Source organism: Periplaneta americana, chromosome 7 (genome assembly GCF_040183065.1).
Source record: "Periplaneta americana isolate PAMFEO1 chromosome 7, P.americana_PAMFEO1_priV1, whole genome shotgun sequence".
Taxonomy (NCBI): Eukaryota; Metazoa; Arthropoda; class Insecta; order Blattodea; family Blattidae; genus Periplaneta; species Periplaneta americana.
The window spans coordinates 9314447-9331992 of record NC_091123.1 but is presented as its reverse complement, the minus strand read 5'-3'; the positions used below and the strand labels follow the sequence as shown (position 1 = coordinate 9331992).

The 17546-nt window shown below is 34.8% G+C and overlaps 1 protein-coding gene across 2 annotated transcripts in view; it reads left to right on the top strand.

The window, feature by feature from the left end:
- Window positions 1–13877, top strand: part of LOC138702884 (uncharacterized) — a 34592-nt gene extending 20715 nt beyond the window's left edge. For both annotated transcript variants that reach the window (XM_069830258.1, XM_069830259.1), the window contains exons 11-15: window positions 2708–3249; window positions 4803–4943; window positions 6843–7897; window positions 11080–11167; window positions 13465–13877. In XM_069830258.1, coding sequence (XP_069686359.1) covers window positions 2708–3249; window positions 4803–4943; window positions 6843–7897; window positions 11080–11167; window positions 13465–13480 — 1842 coding nt within the window. In that variant the 3' untranslated portion in view covers window positions 13481–13877. The remainder of the gene's footprint in view (window positions 1–2707; window positions 3250–4802; window positions 4944–6842; window positions 7898–11079; window positions 11168–13464) is intronic.
- Window positions 13878–17546: the final 3669 nt, after the last annotated feature.

The window sequence follows — 17546 nt, the reverse complement described above, 5'->3', positions numbered from 1 at the left end:
ATTCTAACCGGCGTCGGAGTTGTATCCGGTGTGGCTTAGTGGATAAAGCATCAGCACGTAGAGCTGAAAACCCGGGTTCAAATCCCGGCGCCGGAGAGAATTTTTCTCCGTTCCATTACTCTTTCATCGTAGAACTTCACAGGTTTGTAGATGATCTTCAGTCATTTCTTCTTCTTTGTTGCATAGAGGGCAATTTGGATTTGTGTAAATTCCTATTTTATTCAAGTGTTTGGCCAAATAATCGTGTTCTGTAAGCAGTCTGAATTTTGCTACTGCAGATTTACGTGGGATTTCTGGAATAATTTCTGTTTTTTTTTATTAAAATGCTCCATTTTTTATCTTTGGCTTTGGTACATAGTGCTTGGTTTTGCTTGATTTTATATTTATTTTTAATTAGTCTTTTGATGGATGTAAAAGGTAGGCTTGTATTTGTATTCTGAATTAAATTGGATCCTTTTTTGGCAAGAAAGTCAGCAGTTTCATTTCCAGCAATTCCGTAATGTGCAGGTATCCATTGCAATTGAATTCTTTTCTGTAGTTTTTGAAGTTGTTGGATCATTTTATGACATTCTTTAATTTGGATTGACATCATTTTATATGAATTTATTGCATATAATGCTGCTTTAGAATCAGAGAGAATGACAGCATTTTGAAATTTATCTATTCTGTATAGTAGGTGTTGGAGTGAGATATGAATAGCCATTATTTCCGCATCAAAATTGTTGTATGATATCCTGCTGGTTGATAAAATGAGAATAACGCACACATAATTCCTGATCCTGAGTTGTTATCGATAGTAGACCCATCTGTGTAGATATGTAACCATTCTTCTGGTGGGTATCTATTGTTCACGGCTTCTAATGCTAGCACTTTTAGTACAGGTTTGGAAGTTTCAGATTTTGTAACTGGTTCTTCTAAATGTAGTTGAATGTTAATTGGTTCGAAGGTTAGAGGGTTGTCTCTGCTTAAAATGTTTTCTTTAGCCATGAGTAATTTATACACATTTAATTTAAGATTATATATTTTTATCATTAAACACATATTTTACAATAAATATAATTAAAAATATTTAATTCAAGATAATTTATTTTTTCAATTAACCAGAAACAGATTACAGATGTCTATAGGAGCAGCTGCGCTACGGAAGCCTTTAGCGGATGTGGTTAATACCAGGTTGACCTCGAATAATATTGTGAGAAGGTGTTTCTTTGGTTTTTCGTTGGGATGGGCTGTACCATACAAACTTACCTTCTCCAAGATATGCGTCATTCCTTGGAGAAGTATTAGGAGAATGAGGGGGGCTGTTTCATCTCTATTCTTATCTGGCAACTTCACTAGGGAAAAAATGTTCTTCCTCTTGCAATGCAGATATTTTAACTATTGGACTAGGGCTTGTAAATATGACTGATGTTCCTTAGTGGACATCATGCGAGAACACATTTGTTGTCTGTTGCACGACAATCCAGCACTGTGGAAGTGTTTTGCCTCTTCATTCATAGTTTTCTACCCAAGGGCAGATATTTCACTGCAATTCAGCATTCTCCAGTCTCCCCTATTTTCTGCCTTCCTCTTATTTTCCGCATACGATCCATATATCTTAATTTTCGTGCTTATCATTGTCCTTTCAAGTAGTAGGCCTAGTCGCCTGTTACAGTCTTCAACCGTCTCTTGTGAGGTCTTCCAATAAGTCTTTTCCCTTGTGGTGTGTAGTGAAGCATCTGTCTAGATAGTCTGGTATGCTCCAGTCTTTGCACATGTTGAAGCCAATCTTATCTGTATTGTAAATATTGTACAATGGGTGTTATTTCTAATTTGTCTGCAATGTCAGTGTTCCTCTTGTGATATAAAAGACTGTAGCCTACAGTTCTTCGTAAATATCTCATTTCTGCAGCTGTCAATGATTAGAAGATGAAGTTCCCCCCCCCCCCTCCCCTCATCAACAGTTCCTCAATCTAACAGCTCAAAATGTATATCGATATCACAGCCATCTTAACTATTATGCTTGCAGCAATGCAACAATCAGTGCAATAGTACCAACAGTGTGTCTTACCGATACTTCTATAGTTCCTCAACCTAACAGTGCAAAATGCATGTTGATATCAGATAATTTTTATTTTATACAACATTGAAAGGTTCTATTATTTTGTAGTAACTCTTGGGTGTCAAGGTACTGAAAACTGCCCAACAGTGATTCAAAATCTGATGAGGTTTCTTAATAATAATAATAATAATAATAATAATGAGAAATAGATTGGAGAATGAAGAATTTGCTGTGAAAGACCTGCCCTTGGGCTAAAAACTGTGAATGAAAATAATAATAATAATATAGTGACCATAGAGCATAATTATGATAAACACTATTTTAGATACACACAAAAAAATAAATAAATAAATTATAATAATAAGTAATGCGAGTACTCATATGATAGGTGATATAAGGAAAAATGATGTAACAAAAGATAAAAGAAAGCTAATAAGGTAAATATCGCTATAATATCCAAATATAAAGAATACGTGGAAACATACTACACTTTATGAAACGCAATCATATATCTAGTCTCTCAGTAGTCCAGTGTCTAAATCATTACATTGAATTTGAAGGGGGTGTCTTGAATATCTTCTTTCTAAAAGTTTTTGAAAATTGAACAAACAAAATTTTGTGTCTCTCTTATGTCAATCCACTTTACAAAGTTTGTATTTTTTTCAGGAAAGAACTTCAGATCAGTTAAATCGTAAAAGTTCCAGCACTTACAATAGTGCAACACAGAAGCAAAATTCATCAGACACGTCAAAACTGCCAGCAACAGAAAACTGCAGTGGAGGAGTTTCAGACGTAGAAGTAATTGATGAAGCAAATGTCGTAGATATGGAATTCACTGAATGCTTACCTCTAACTGCCTTGAAAAATATAAAGGCTGCAGCTGATGCCATTGAGAAAAGCAAGACAGGATGTGTAGTTCGCGCTCCAGATGTGCCTAGTGTTTGTAACTCTAAAGCTACAGTTAATGGTTCACTTAAAAGGAATAGTGCTTCTTCAGCGAGATTTTTTAATGATACAGCTCTTTGCATTTCATCAAGTAGCTCAGAAGAAACTGATAGTGAATGGAAACCATCTAGTAAAAAGCGGAGTCAGGGAGTGAGAAGAAGGAGAAGCAAGCTTGATAGCAAAGATTCAAGAATTGCGAAAATTACGGTCAGAAAGAAAAATCCGCCAAATAAAAATGTAATTGCAGAAAAACCAGTTGACAGGTAAGAGTGCATAGCTCAATAAATAAATTAATAATTTAATACCATCTGGTCCACACCTGTGGAGTAACGGTCAGCGCGTCTGCCGCGAAACCAGGTGGCCCGGGTTCGAATCCCGGTCGGGGCAAGTTACCTGGTTGAGGTTTTTTTCTGGGGTTTTCCCTCAACCCAATACGAGCAAGTACTGGGTAACTTTCGGTGCTGGACCCCGGATCATTTCACCGACATTATCACCTTCATTTCATTCAGACGCTAAATAACCTAGATGTTGATACAGCATCGTAAAATAACCTACTAAAATAAAAAAGAAAAATACTATCTGTGGTGTCTTAAGGCCTGCTCTCACTTATTGGAGTTGAACAGTATTTCTCTTCACAATGTATTTAAATGGAAGATAGCAGAAGCAGTGCGTCAAATCGAATAGAATTTATGAGCTAGAATATTTATTACGCTGCTGTTTTGGATATGATCGTATGTTCTCGTGAAGCCTTCGTGAAAAAACAAATGATCCATATCCATTTTTAGTAGCATAATGTCTTTATTGAAAGTTAATGCTGAAATAGTATGTATACAGAAAATTACAATTCAACAATATGAACGAAAAAAATTTAATAAACTTGGTTCAGAATTATCCCTTATTGTATGACAAAACACAAAAGCACTACTGTAATAATTATTCCCGTAATCATGCCTGAAGCGAAATAAGTAAATTAATGGAAACTTCAGGTAAAAATTAAAGTCCAAAGCAGTGCTAAAGAACGAAATTTTGCTTCACCTCTCAGAATATAAAGTGAAAATTTTCCATGTATTCAGTATTTCCTTTCCTTGTTTTGGATGTTTATTTCTTCTCTTTCCGTGTCTTAACATAACTGTGCTAAAGCCATTATGTGATCCATTTTAATCTGTACACATTTCAATTCGGTTCAATTCCACTAGATGTGAGCAGCTGCAGACATTTCATTTTTATTTGATTTGATTCCGCTAAGCGGGTGCGGGCCTTTAGGCAGCCAAAAATATGGTGACAAAGATTCAGTTTCTGGCATGAAATAGACAATTTATTTGCCTTTTTAAGGATTGATGCATGTCTTTGTGTTGTGTTTGTCCTGTAATAATCCCCCATGAGTGACAACAATGGGGTAAAGCATCCAATCTTAAGCTGCTTGTACAAGATCAAATTTTTCTTTCAATTCAATACTTTACAAGAAATTCGTCAGAACCAAATGCCAGACCCTCTAAAATGTAAAGGAACAATATCAGAATCGGAGAGAATTTCCGACATTGTCTAGATTGTCTGTGTTTGTGTGTATGTATATTAGGTTCTTCTTTTAATGTTTTATGAGAAATTCTCATAATTGTAAACAGACTGTTAATTATTCAATTTCAACATAAATTCGTTTCCTATTTCTCGTTTCAGCATTTGCTTCCATTCATTGCTAAACTAAGAAATGTTCAAAATCATTTCTGTATTGTCACGATGGTAGACTGTTGTTTTCATTTTATTCACTGTGATAGACATTTTTTAATTGAATACACAGACTTAATTTTTGTTTGCATAGCTCTCTGCAACAGGAGTCTGAGAGTATATCCCAAGAGAATCAAAAAGTAACCAAAAGAGGAAAGAAACGTGGCAGCAGCAAATTAAGTATGAAAACTGAGTCCTCGAATGGAATTCCTGAAAAGATGACAAGAACCAGAAGGTACGTTTGTGACAGTTGAGATTATGAGTAACATTAAACAGAATTATATTCATTTTCTTGGTTGATTGTCAGTTGATAAGTTTTTATTTTCCCACTAGCAAGAATTGTGGTACTCTAACAAAATTGATAATGGAAACTTGGTTCCAAAGAGTTTCACCTAAATATGTCTATTAAAATTACTTTTTAGGTAATGAAATGTATGAAGAGTTTATAAATTATCCTCTTATTAATTATGAATTTCCTTCATTTAGAAAATAAATTGTAAAAAAAATTAAAGATTTTTACAAAACTCAACTTTCTGAGAACTATACAGGCATGTTTTGTAATAAGATGCTGCTACTATCAACCATCAAATATTCTTGTCATTCAGTGTAGTGTGATATTGCTTATTTTGACTAAGAGTTTCGAATTTTTCAACCACAAGAAGTCCCAGCGAATGTTCCCAGTGTTTCTGTCAGTTGACTAGAGCAGGTCCCCCCACTACTGTCCTTCTTTCACCTGTGAATACACTATGCTTCACCAGATTAAAATTTACGTCCTATATATATTAATAACATTTGGTACTCACCCTCCACACAGTAACTGCTGAAAGTGTTGCCTGTCTTGTGTGATACATAATTCACATCATTCAGAAAACCTGTTTCATTAAACCTATTCTCTAAATTTAGTATTGTTTTTCTACACGGAACTACAGGAAATTTACTTCTAAAGTTTTCTCTTAATTTGCCACATCATTTCTTTTTCCATATGTACATTTTCAAAATGTGTACACGTTCATACGCTGAATATGTAACCATTGCAAAAGACAACATAATGAACTGCACTTTTTTTTTAGCTGAGTCACTGTGTGCCTTTATTGATGCGTGTCAAGGACAGACTGCAGGTTGACAGCTAATTTCGAGGGCTGGGGATTCATCAACCATGCAGCTTTCGTGTGGTGATCTCTCTCTCTTTCTTTCCCTTATTCCCTGTCTCCTGGCACATATACAAAAAAAAAAAAGCTGATACTTGAAGGATAACATAAACAGCAGTCAGGAGTGATGAAATAAGCTAAGGATTAGGGGATTCACCAGCCACGCAGATAAGGGGAGACGAACTCAGGGAATATTCGAATCAGAGTCTTTAGTGGTTAGCCTTAAAAAAGAGATATCCAATTTTGAAAACTTATATTATTAATATTATATACCTCTGATTGAGGTTCTGACTGATATGTACATCTATTATCAGGCAGTACATCTCACTTGACGATATGTGTCAGAGGAAGAACAAATGATTTGTGTACATCTTAGTCTGATTAGTGTAATATGTTACTGGTTTGTGATGTATGCAATGGAGGGGAAAAGGAACTGGCTACTCTACTCTATTATCTTATCTTCTGGCTTAGTTGACTCATGAGTGATGCCTTATTGTTTTTAATCTTGCAAAGCACTGTGAGGAGTTGGCAGATGCAGGCAACAGTGGTAGTAGGAATGCTCAATGGAACTCATTATACTCCATTGCAAATAATGTTATATATGAGTGATTAATTTCGATCTCTAATGTGGTTCAAATGTTAGCATTTTCAGCTGCAAATGCAGTGGATCTTAATTAGATTGCTTGCAGGGAAATGACAGTTATTTTGGTGCAATTAGATACTGTCATTAAATTTTGCAACAATCAAATGTAGTTTGTAAGCTATGTTTTGACCACCGTCTTCGTAGTTTGGTACTGAGATCTGATCATCTGCAGAAATAATTAACTATCTGTAATTTGTAGTCACAATCAGAGTTTGAGACGACATCAAATCTCTTTATTTTTTAATCCGCATTTTCCTTAAAGATTTCTTTGTAGATTTCGTATAATTAAAAAAAATGAACAAATTATATCAATTGTTATTAATATTATTTTTATCTTGTGCAGGAGGGCTACTGAAGTTGGAACAAATTCTCGAACTCCATCACAGAGCAGGTGCACTACACCCCATATTATAGATCAAGAGGAGTCTCAGAGTATTTCACAGAACAGAACGAATTCGCCGCAGCGTGAAGTGTTGGAGAATTCCCAAAATGAACCGCAGAGCAGAACAGCTTCACCTCAGCCTGAAGTTCAAAGGAATTCCATGCATATTTCAGAGAGCAGAAGATCTTCCCCCGAGCCTGAGGTTCAAAGAAGTTCTCAAAATATTTCAGAGAGCAGAAGAGTTTCTCCCCTGCCTGAGACTCAGAGAAGTTCTCAAAATATTTCAGAGAGTAGAAAAGCCTCTCCCCAGCCTGAAGTTCAAAGAAATTCTCAAAATATTTCAGAGAACAATAGAATTTCACCCCAGCCTGAAGTTCAGAGGAATTCCCAAAATATTTCGAATTGCAGAAGGTCCTCTCCCCAGCCTGAGGTTCAAAGTATTCTAGAGAGTGTAAGAAGTTCCTCCCAATTTGAGGTTCACAAGAATTCTCGAAGTATATCAAAGAGGAGAAGAACTTCTGCCAAACGTGCACGTCGAGGAATCTCTAAAGGGACATTTCAAGGGAAGAAGAAACAACAGCAGCCAGAAGTTCAGAGAAGTTCTCAAAATATTTCAGAGAGCAGAAAAGCTTCTCCCCAGCCTGGAGTTCAAAGAAGTTCTCAAAATATTTCAGAGAGCAGAAAAGCTTCTCCCCAGCCTGAAATTCAGAGAAGTTCTCAAAATATTTCAGAGAGCAATAGAACTTCACCCCAGCCTGAGGTTCAAAGGAAATCATTAAGTATTCCTGATAGTGTAAGAAGTTCCTCCCAATTTGAGGTTCATAGCAATTCTCAAAGTATATCAAAGAGGATGAGAACTTCTTCCAGTCATGTGAGTCGAGGAATCTCTAAAAGGACTTCTCAAAATAAGGCGAAACAACTGAATATATCTAATAGAAAACGTCAAAGTTTGTGTGAAACAATAAGTGCTGGACCTCAGCTGGTAATTAGCTTGAGCAATATTGAGAAAATTGCAGGTATGTATACTAACTACAGTTAAAAGTGCAAAGTGATTCATATAAAATGGATGGTTTTTTTTCTGTTTGATGTAAGTTAAGAACATGCAGCTACTTTCTAAGTGTAAAGTATTTCTGGAAGAATTGCTACCTTCACAGCAGGTGTTGATAATTACTAATTGTAGACACATCTGTACCTGTTGCTTCATGTTTCTGGTAGTTCACTGCAATACATCCCGATCAGTGCCATTGATTTCGATGTTGATGTTTGTCTTCTGATTGTTATTTGTTCATGGTCGATCTTGATAAACTTGATCTCTAAGGTAATCACATGAGCAAACGCTTGTGGTCAGGAGTTCAAACCTGCACTGTAGATAAGCAGAAAGAAGAAGACAAAATAAACAATTAATTTAAGCGATAAAATAGCACAGATTACAAAAACAAGAGCCTGTATGATAAAGAACAATCACAACTGAAAATGTTTATAACCAATATTCACAAGTATATAAGACTAATATTTAGCAGTTAATTATCTAACCCTATGTTAAATTATTTAAATAATTTCTTTAATTTTTGGTTTAAATTTAATTATACTGTAACTTTTATTCTACTTTAACCACCACACACCCGATAACAATGTGACTTTATTTTTAATAATTCACCCAACAGCAATGAGTATTCCACTTAGCACAGCAACACAATAGTCGTTATTGCACTCCACACGACGACAATGACAATACACGACGTGTATTATTGAAAAGAACAACAGTGTACTCCTAATTTCAATTAATGTTCACAATGCACTATGTGCAGAACAAAACTGTAATTTCTCAGTTCACAGTTCATTTGCCTTGGCTAGTTCTTCTAGCTCACTTTTCAAGTTCACTGCACGTCGAACCCCGGTCTCCCAGATGCAGTTCACTGCACGTCGAACCCAGGTCTCCCAGATGTGGTTCACTGCATGTCGACTATGATCTCCCAGATGCGGTTCACTGTACGTCGCCCCGATCTCCCAGATGCGGTTCACTGCACGTCGACCCCGATCTCCCAGATGCGGTTCACTGCACGTCGACCCCGATCTCCCAGATGCGGTTCATTGCACGTCGCCCCGATCTCCCAGATGCGGTTCACTGCACGTCGACCCCGATCTCCCAGATGTGGTTCACTGCACGTCGGCTCCGATCTCCCAGATGTGGTTCACTGCACGTCGACCCCGATCTCCCAGATGCGGTTCACTGCACGTCGACCCCGATCTCCCAGATGCGGTTCACTGCACGTCACTGCTCTTGAAGGCTGGCTTCCTTGCTCTCTTGAAGACTCACTTGTAGACTTGAAGACTCGAGATTGACTGACTTTCGTCGGCAACTCACGGTGTTATTAATTTACCACGAACATCTAGAATGTTATGCATCGCGAAGCTTCTGGACCTCCACAACAATCCGCTTCCAGATGCTTCTTTACTTCCACCCAGTCACAGTAGCTTTTCTCTCCTGTTGCTCCATACCGCGGCTAGCGTCAGGGGTTCGTGTTTCCCCGAACCTCCTTCTTACTAGATGCGTGCACAACTCCCTGATGCAACGAGAACATTCCAGAATGGCCCCACAATACTTATGTTAGCTAAAACAGGGTACTGAGAAATTAATTTCTTGTATATTTTTAAGTCATAGTTCAAGCCATGTTTCATGCCAGCAGCTGTTGAACTTTTGAATTCTGTAAAATGAAATAATATGTTTCTTCTCATATTATAATTATGCCAATGTATGTTGAGATTTTATTTGTCATTCTGCAAATTTCATATTTCTTCGTGAAGCAAACTTCTCCTTGTGATGTCATCTTGATCTTATGGATCAGAAGTGATTCCAGTGTTGATGTGCTTAATGTAGGCCTAAATTCTGTTTAATTTTTTCTCAAACACTGAAGACTCTTTCTGTAGGAGAGTCATTGTGAGGCACTCTCCGTACCACAAACACAACTTTTGTTTTGTAATAATTGCTATCATTTCTGAAATATGCAATTTTGGCCCTGTTTGCATCTATTCTAGATCCATTTATAATGTATTGAGGAAAGGTATCATGCCAAAGCATGCTGCAAATTCCACTTCAAGTCTGTTATGTTCACTTTCATTAACCACATTGTCCACACCTGTGGAGTAATGGTCAGCGCGTCTGGCTGCAAAACCAGGTGGCCTGGGTTCGAATCCCGGTCAGGGCAAGTTCCCTGGTTCAGGTTTTTTCCGGGGTTTTCCCTCAACCCAATATGAGCAAATGCTGGGTAACTTTCGGTGTTGGACCCCGGACTCATTTCACCGGCATTATCACCTTCATATCATTCAGATGCTAAATAACCTAGATGTTGATACAGCGTCATAAAATAACCCAATAAAATAAATTAACCAAATTTGGGAATCTTTAAATAAAATATTCAAGAAATGAATATGAAACATTTTTTCCATGTGAAATATCTACAACTTCTGCATGCCTAAGAAATTCAGTATCGCCACTATATGCATTATATATTTTTATGCAACTAAATAGTTTGATAAAAGTAAATTTAAATGCATTATATATTTTTATGTGACTAAATAGTTTGCTAAAAGTAAATTTATATGCATTATATATTTTTATGCGACTAAATAGTTCACTAAAAGTAAATTTATATGCATTATGTATTTTTATGAGACTGAATAGTTTGCTGAAAATAAATTTATATGTTTTATGTGACCAAATAGTTCGCTAAAAAGAAATTTATGTGCATTATATATTTTTATGTGACTAAATAATTCTCTAAAAATAAATTTATATGTATTGCATATTTTCATGTGACTAAATAGTTAGCTAAAATAAATTTATATACATTATATATTTTTATGTGACTAAATAGTTAGCTAAAATAAATTTATATACATTATGTATTTTTATGTGACTAAATAGTTTGCTAAAATAAATTTATATGCATTATATATTTTTATGTGACTAAATAGTTCGTTGAAAATAAATTTATAGGCATATATTTTTATGTGACTAAATAGTTCGTTAAAAATAAATTTATAGGCATATATTTTTATGTGACTAAATAGTTCCCTAGAAGAAAATTTATGTGTATTATATACTTTATGTGACCAAATAGTTTGCTAAAAATAAATTTATATGCAGTTGCTAAAAATAAATTTATATGCAGTATATATTTGTATGCCCATATTACAGAATTACGTGACAGCATTGTTGAAAACAAACCACTGCGCCAATCAAGGAGAAATGCCACAGTGTCTTACAAAGAGGCATCCCTCAGGAAGTAAGTTAACGACATTTTGTTTATTTGATAATACAGGGTGCCCCACAAAAAACCAGGAAATTTGTTTGCCATATTCAATTCAAATGTTCAAAACATTTCCCTTGGGCTGTTACACAACGACGTAGATGGTGTAACCAACTTGCAGTGGCATTCTGGATAGTTTCAAGTGGAATATTGTTCCAACGCAGCTCATTTAATACGTGTAAGAATTTGTTTGGTCGTGCCAGATCCACACTTACAAACCTTTGGAGTAGGTGATGCTCCATTTTTAAGTACAGCCACAACATCGGAAAATTGATTTTTACTTATTGAAGTAAAGAACTCTGGCAAAATGTCTTTGCATTTCGTTAATCCCCATGTTGTTGTTGTTGTTTTCTAATGCCATGCGTTTGACAAAGTCATTTGACCTCTTGCACTCCAATATTTTTCAAAGATATTATCATGACCAGCCGCTGAAGCACAGATTTTGAGGTGTTCCGAATCCATTTCTTGGTTTGAGTTGCACAATGGACAGTTAGGGGACTGATATATTCCAATTCTATGCAGGTGTTTGGCTAAACAATCATGGCCTGTTGCCAATCTAAATGCAGCTACAGACGATTTTCGTGGTAAATCGGGAATTAACTGTGGATTTTGATGCAGAGAGTTCCATTTTTTCCCTTGGGATTGTGTTATCAAATTTTGTTTGTTGAAGTCTAAGTATGTAGATTTAATAAATCTTTTCACAGAGGAATACGTAGATTTAGTAACAGGTCTGTAAGTAGCAGTGCTGCCCTTCTTTGCTAAAGCATCCGCATTCTCGTTTCCCAGGATTCCACAATGGGATGGTATCCATTGGAATACACTTCTTTTATTGAGTGATATTAATTGAGAGAGTATTTTAGTTATTTCTGGTGTTTGAGATGAAGGTGTGTGTTTAGAGACTATTGATGGAATAGCTGCTTTGGAGTCTGACAATATAACTGCATTTTTAAATTTACTGATGTGGCATAGAAGATTCCTGAGACTTTCACTTATTAATCCCCATGTTGGATGTTCTTTTTGAAGAGGACAGTCACCTCGCGTTGGAAATTTGTTAACTGACCCATCTTGGAATGAAAAAAGGATAATTACACAGTCAAACATAAAAAAAACAAACAAACAAACAAACGTATAAAATACGTTTTATACAGATAACTTTAAATTTTCTTGTTTTTTTTTTGTGGGGCACTTTGTAGATGTACTCTGCCTTCATTGCCCTTAACCTGTCAGTCTCAACTAACTTCTCTCTCATTCCCATCATTAGTATTCTTGATATTGAGGGGCAGCAAAGTAAATTTTTTAACAATATTCAAAACTTTTATTTAAAAAATTTACAGAGTTGAAGTTATGTTGGGTGAATTACAAAGAGATTTGCAGACATGCACTTTGGCATGTGTTTGATTCCTGCTTGAGTCAAATAACTGGTTGAATTTTTATCCAGCATTTTCCTCAACTGTAAGGCAAATGTCAGATATTCACGTGATAAGTCCTCAGCTTTCTCGCCAAATAGCATCACCCTATCACCAATTCCACTGACGCTAAATAACCTAGTAGTTGATACAGTGTCTTTAAAATTTAAACAATATATAGTAGAACCCTGTTAATACGAAATTCAGGATAATCTGAACATGAAAAATAAAGAGGACCGGAACTGAAGCTCAATCATTTCAGTGCTGAAGTATTTAGAAATTCAAAATGTGCAATGTACAGTACAACTCACTTTATCACTAGTGAAATATTTAATCCTTGTTTTTATATGTACCATTATAATAACCTGTCAGCTTCTTCTGACAAAAGACAGTGTTCCACCCTGCTTCATAACATCATTTGGAGCCACCGGTGTAGCTCAGTCGGCTGAGGTGTTTGCTTGCCGATCCAGAGTTTCGCTCGGGCATGGGTTCGATTCCCGCTTGGGTTGATTACCTGTTGGGTTTTTCCCCAGGTTTTCCTCAACTATAAGGCAAATAGTAGGTAATCTATGGCGAATCCTCGGCCTCATCTCGCCAAATACCATCTCATTAGTACCAATGCCATTGACGCTAAATAAACTAGTAGTTGATGCAGCGTCTTAAATAGACAAAAAAAAAAAAAACAAAAAAAAAATCAGTTGGTGTGCTTTTGCTGTACTGCTTGATGTATAGTAGAGTGCGCTTCATCCTCCCACTTAATCCGAAATTTCGATAATCCAAACAGTCTCAGTTAGTTCGGACTAGCAGGGTTCTACTGTAGTTTTAAAAAGTTACATGTCAGAAAGATAATGCATAATTTTGTTCCAGAAAAATGCGTCGATGAACGTCAACAGTCGTATGACAAGAAATTTGCGTACTGTTAGGAATCTGGGAACTGCTGATTGAAGAAATGTAGAGCAGACAATGTGTATTTGTAATTATATATATCACGAATTTTACTTATATCTGTTTATTTTATGAATCAATCATATAAGAATTCATTATATCGTTCTGGGAAAACTTTTATTTATGTTGTCGTGAGTCATAGCTTGATAATTCTCGAGCTTGTGTGAGCAAAAGCTGCAAGAACAGAATTCTTTGTTTTATAACAATGCTTCAGGTATATTTTTATTCAAGTTCAATGATTTTGTAAGGTGTCTTTGGACGAGAATAGTTATTTCTACAATATTTCTCTATTTATTTTTTACATATTATTGTCTGTGAATAAAAAAATGTTTGGTGGTAAGCAGTTATTACGGTATCACAATTGACACAATATTTGCTTAGAGTTGTTTTTTATTATAAACAAAATTCCACAGTGCAACAAAACATGTTAACAAGAGGAATTGCTGACAGGTTTTCACACGAAATCTTAACTATGTTGAGAATGGACAACGGAGAAAGAAAGATATGTTAGAAAATTACATTTCAAAGCATGGGTTGATATTTTAATATGTTCTTAACCACTTTTAAATACATTTCTGTCAACATATACTTAAGAACTCAGCATTCTGTCTTTGGAGAGATTTGTGTTTTATTGCCAAATCTTCACAGCTACCTTGACTTTGTTGTTGAAATCAAAACTTCTTCTTTAATGTCACACTTTCGTGTAAGGAAATGGGAAAATCAGATGGTACGAGATCTAGATTGTAAGGAAAGTGTGGGAGAACATAAAATTTAATTCTTCATCAGAGTGAGTAAGTGTCGTCATATTGTTATGATGAAGCACAGTTTGGTGACATTGGCTCTAAACATGACTAACATATAATCTTAGCTTATTAGTTATTTATGAATTTAAACGCTTTTCATTATATGTCTTTCTGAATGAGATGTGGTTTTCATATTCAATATGCTGAGATCTGAGTTTCTAATTTTTTCTAACAATTTACAGTGTGTCATTATCCACTTTCATTACTGGAAACATTTTTTTAATTCTGAAGAATATAAATGACAAGTTTTCAGCTGTAAGAAATTCAGTGATGGCTTACTTAGTTAAGCATACTGATATGTTAATATTAGTACTACAAACATCCATATTTAACATCATCTTGTACATGCATGTAGCAGAAAGCATGTGCAGAATAATTTATGTCCTTTCTTTGAACAGTTATGATCTCAAACACAAAGCTTTTCAGCTACTTCTTGTAAATGTTTTAAGATATTTAAAAATTGAAATATTGTTGAAAACGAAATCGCCTGTTTTCAAGCAAAACACATCAAGTCAAAAATATTACTTCTGAGAAAATGGCGTTTTTATTCTAACAAAATTGATTCCTCAAAATATTATTTTTAATAACTTGTTTCTCTTGATGTGTATTTCATTTTTAAATTCTAAGTTTATACACATTAATTACGTATATTATATACGCTTTTTTCTCAGAAGTGTTGTTTGTTGTTGACCAATGCTAAGGATCTTGGATTTCTTCCATTCTCCTGTGGGCGTCCCAATAGTATTTGGTGAGCTGCGATGGTAAATCAGCATCTATTTTCTTTATTGCTCAGCATTGTAGCAAATGTTCTGTGTCCATGATGGGGTTTTGATTTCTACAGAGGGTGTGCTGTGGATACTGGTAGACATTAATCCGATGTAGATGAGAGACGAGACAATCATGTCCGGTGGTTAAGCGAAATACAGCGACATCCATGCTTTCGTGGTAAATCTAGGATGTTGTTACTGTCTAGCAGAATGTTCCAAGGTTTGCCTATACTTTTCTTCAGGAACTCCTGTTTACAAAAGACTGGATTATGTGTTTAATCCAGACTTTTGAGGCATGAAAGGAGATTGTATTATTTTGAGTTTGTCTGATGTTTGTTCCTTTTTTGGACAAGAAGTCGGCCTTCTCATTACCTACTATTCCACAGTGTGAGGGTAACCATTGAAAAACTACCTCTTTACGAAGCCCTTGTAGCATTTTAAGAGTAGAAAGAATTTCTCTTACTCGTTTGTTTTCTGGAGGACTTTATTTTCTCAGAAGTAATATTTTTGACTTAATGTGTTTTTCTTGTAAACTGACAAAATCCTGTATATTATTTAAAAAAAAAATTTCTATAAGTTTACTGTAGACACATTTTATTTTACCTGTTAATGACTCATGCTTCCCATTGTATCAAGTAAACTATAATTAGGGAACAGGTAATAGAAAAGCAACATTTTCTTAACCTATTTGACTTATATTTAAATTACTTTCACTTGGATTTAATGTCTAGTTTGCAGATAAATGTGCAGTGTGCTGTAAAAAATTTTATAAAAAATAAGTACGCAAGATCTTTAATGCAGAATTTATCAGAAGCGATGTCTAAAATATATACTTACAGATTGAGATGCCTTGCTAAGATATTTTGATATAATAAATCTCAGCTCATCAAACGAGGTGATGGTCTTTTGTGGCTTTGAATGAGCTGTCACACTGCCAACAAGATGGTGGCATGCATGTATTAAATACTGTATTTACAAAAGTTGAAATAATGCTATGAATGTGCTGTTAGTAACAAATGACTGTAATTTCATAGAAAAATGAAGTATTCTAATTTAATGTGACAACAGCTTTTTATTAAATATTTGTATTTATTTAAAAAAAGTGAGACAACTGGTTCTTCTATTATTATTCTTTCTTATACTCATGGTAAATGTGTACAAGTTCTTTTGTATTGATTTTGAAAAATAATTTTTATTTTGTTTAAATTCTGGGAAGTATTATGAAACTCTTCTTTTACACATTCCACCATTATGCTAGAGAATTTCTTTTAAATTAGTGCTTGTGTCAGCCATTTGGTGGTTAAGTGTGCTCTAAGCAGTTTTAATATTACATGCTGTCCACTGCCGAAATGAAGATGGCCGTATGGAGAGCCAAGGTCCTTTCTTTATTGCCTGTTTCCTGGGATAGGTATGAGCATTGTTCATAATTTGTTTATGATTGAATGGTTAGATTAAATGAAAGTAACATATGTGTACAGGGTGAACCGTAAATAATGTCGTTAATTTCAAGGAGTTATTCTTTGAGATATTTCAAACAAAAAGTTTAATACAGTTTTGCTCGATTTGGCATCCTTTTCGAGACAAAAATTGTTTTATATATGAGTTTGACTTACTGAGACCGTAACGGGCCTTGGGCCTTATACTTGTTTGGATGATGATGATAATGATATTTTCATTGCATGTTTTTGGAAAACCATTGATTTAATTCCCATTATGCTCAGTCAATTTAAAAGAGCAGTGTATTATGATAATAAATTATTGAAAGAATTTTCGTTTTATCCTTTAAATGTGCAGAAATTTGATCTGAACAAATGAAACCTTTCGTTCTGCAAAGGAATTTAAAAATGTTACATTTGTTCATATCAAATTTCTGCACATTTAAAGCACAAAATTAAAATTCTTTCATTCATTTAGTATCGCACACACTCACTGCTGTCTTAAAATGAGTATATTGAGAATTAATTCAATGACTTAACATTGTATAGAATATTTCATATAAAACAATTTTTATCTCGAAAAGAAAGCAGAAACAAACGAAATTGTATTAAACTTTTTTGTTTGAAATATCTCAAAGAATAACCCCCTGAAATTAATGACAATACTTAGGTTTCACTCTGTATATAACCCTTGGTGTATGACAAGTTTCTTTTTTGAAGGAACTTCCACTAAATACAAAAGTGGTATAAATGAAGTACCAATTATGTTATAAGTCAAAAGGACCACAATGAGTAACACTTCAGGCCCTTTTGAAAACTGGCTTAAAACGGTTTTATTTGAAGCCATGAAACGAATGTTATAAATTGAAAATCAGCATTTATAAGTAGAAATAATTTAAATGGAAGGCAGTATGACACAACTTAAGTTTAATTTTCTATAAATATATAATTTTTCTTTAATATGTTCTTCATTTTTAAATGAACTTGATTTCATTATT